Below are 2,264 nucleotides of genomic sequence, written 5' to 3'. Positions count from 1 at the left end.
GCTGTTCCCGCTGCATCCCCAGGGCCCTGAGCCACCGACCTGTTGAGGATGCGTCTGTGCACCACCTTCAAGACGATGATGCGCTGGGTGCTGTCCTTGAGGAAGTCCGTCAGCTTGCTCTTCAGCACCGGCTTGGTCTCGTGCTTGGCGATCACCTTCAGGTTGTCCCAGGAGGCTCTGCACCGCCGTTCCAGCTGCACCAGAGCGGGATGTCAGCCCTCAGCCGTGCTGGTGGAGCTGGGCAGCCATGGGACCCACCCCCTTACCTTGCCGGGGTGTCATCTGCCTTGCCTCACCTTGGCAGAGCGGGTGATGGAGGCAATCTCCGAGTAGAGGTCAGTGGTTTCTGGGAACTTCTCTACCACCATCTGGCAGAGGTGGTGGAGCAGGGACTGCCGGTGCACCGTGTCCTTCACTTCCGAGACCTTCTCCAGGTAGCCCAGTTCGAAGCCTCTGCTCTGAAACCCCATGGTCTCAGCAGGGCCTCTCCGTTCCTCCTCCAGTCTGCAGGCCCACACTGAGACCCCACCGGCACTGCCCAGCCTCAGGCACCATTCCAGGCTTCCCATGGTCCCGCCTGGGCACCCAGACACCGTGGCTGGTCCTGTCCCTGCAGCACCCGAGACAGGCCATGTCCCCCCACGCCCTGCTCCTCACCTGGGAGCCATTCAGGAAGTTGCCCATGGCCAGCAGCGTGGCCAGGATGCACTTGAAGGTGTGATTTCTGGCCAACTGCTCCATGCCCACCTTCAGATCAAAGAGCGGCTCTGCAATCTCCTGGGCGAGGAGACAGACAGGTGAGACCACTCGGCCAGCCTTGGGAGGGTCAGCATTCGCTCCTGCCCAAGAGGACAACCATCTCGCGGTCAACCCAAGCCCACGCCTGCCTTGGGGACCTGCCGCCCATCCCCGAGACCCCTCGGCCAGCCTTGGGAGGGTCAGCATTCGCTCCTGCCCAAGAGGACAACCATCTCGCGGTCAACCCAAGCCCACGCCTGCCTTGGGGACCTGCCGCCCATCCCCAGCCAGGCTGGCACCTCCCGTGCGTGGACACGGCTGGCTCCCACCAGGAGCACTCCTGGCTCAGCGCTCAGCGCTGCTGGGTGGCAGCAGTGGGAGGGGGCAGGGCGGAGGGGGTACGCGGCTCTGTACCTGCTCCAGGCTCTCGTAGTCCAGCTTGAAGGCCCAGAGCTGGAGCCTGGCCGTGAGGTCGCTGATGGACGACAGGGAGAGCAGGAACTGTTCTGCAGAGCCCAAAGGCACGTCAGGGTTGGCTAACTGGGCCTCCTGGATCTTCTGCTTCTCCTCCTCGGTTGGGACCATGGTCAGGATTTTCTAGAGCCCGCAAAGAGGGATGCGTCAGACTCCAGACATGCCACCACGGGACATGTCACCACAGGCGTCCTGGCCAGGGGAAATGACCTGCATGAAGACCTTAGGGGCCAGCCTTCTCTTGAGCTCACCTCAATCCCTTCTTTATTGACCGCAAACTCATCAAAGTTGAGCACAGCCGTCTTGATGATGTGCACGGGTGGCAGCACCGTCAGGCCAATGTTGATGGCGTTGCTCCTCTTGGGGTCCAGCACCACCACCACCTTCTTCCCATCGCTGGCCTTCTGCAAAGAGACCGGATGGATGAGGACAGCCTGGCAAAGGGCTTGTCTTCACGTAAACACCACGGGCATGGGAAGCCTACCAGGGACACAGTGGTCAGCCAAACCCGGGCACAGCCCAGCACCGTCCCCATGGGGCCTCTGGGCTGCTGAGGGGACCCATCCTCAGCATACGGTAGGGGTGGCAGTGCACGTCTAGGGTCCCCACAGGAACTAAGGTCAGCCAAACCCGGGCACAGCCCAGCACCGTCCCCATGGGGCCTCAGCATACGGTAGGGGTGACAGTGCACGTCTAGGGTCCCCACAGGAACCAACAGTCTTCCTCCCACCCCTCGAGTCCCCTTGGTGGCTGCCAGCCTGCGGGCCATACCTTTGAAGTTGGCACTTCCTTTGACCGTGACTCAAAGAGATGCTCCAGTTTGGCAACATTGACCTCGACGTTCTGCAAGGATGCCCACAGTGTTGCCTGGCCGAACCTGCTTGGCCCCACAGCGCTATCCAGCTGCTTCAGCTCCTTCCAGAAGAGCTTCACTGTCCTCTTCTTCTTGGCCTGGGAGGGGCCATCTGTTGCTGAGGGGCCTGGAAGGCCTGGAGGCGGTGGGCAACCAGGGAACGCAGGAGGTGGAGGTGGAGGCGGTGGGCAACCAGGAA

The 2,264-nt window shown here is 62.3% G+C and overlaps 1 protein-coding gene across 1 annotated transcript in view; it reads right to left on the bottom strand.

Annotated features, from left to right (window-relative positions):
* The window catches only part of AHDC1 (AT hook, DNA binding motif, containing 1), a gene marked incomplete at its 3' end in the record, with an annotated part of 8,160 nt that overhangs the window by 1,035 nt on the left and 4,861 nt on the right, over positions 1–2,264 (bottom strand). The window contains 6 exon segments of the mRNA XM_010134257.1: positions 41–237; positions 292–458; positions 658–777; positions 1,153–1,335; positions 1,464–1,616; positions 1,984–2,264. Of these exon segments, the coding sequence (XP_010132559.1) occupies positions 41–237; positions 292–458; positions 658–777; positions 1,153–1,335; positions 1,464–1,616; positions 1,984–2,264 (1,101 nt within the window).

The sequence above is a fragment of the Buceros rhinoceros genome, unplaced genomic scaffold (assembly GCF_000710305.1).
Source record: "Buceros rhinoceros silvestris isolate BGI_N320 unplaced genomic scaffold, ASM71030v1 scaffold22264, whole genome shotgun sequence".
Classification (NCBI taxonomy): domain Eukaryota; kingdom Metazoa; phylum Chordata; class Aves; order Bucerotiformes; family Bucerotidae; genus Buceros; species Buceros rhinoceros.
The sequence above is the reverse complement of the archived record's forward strand: the minus strand, read 5'-3'. Positions and strand labels throughout refer to the sequence as shown.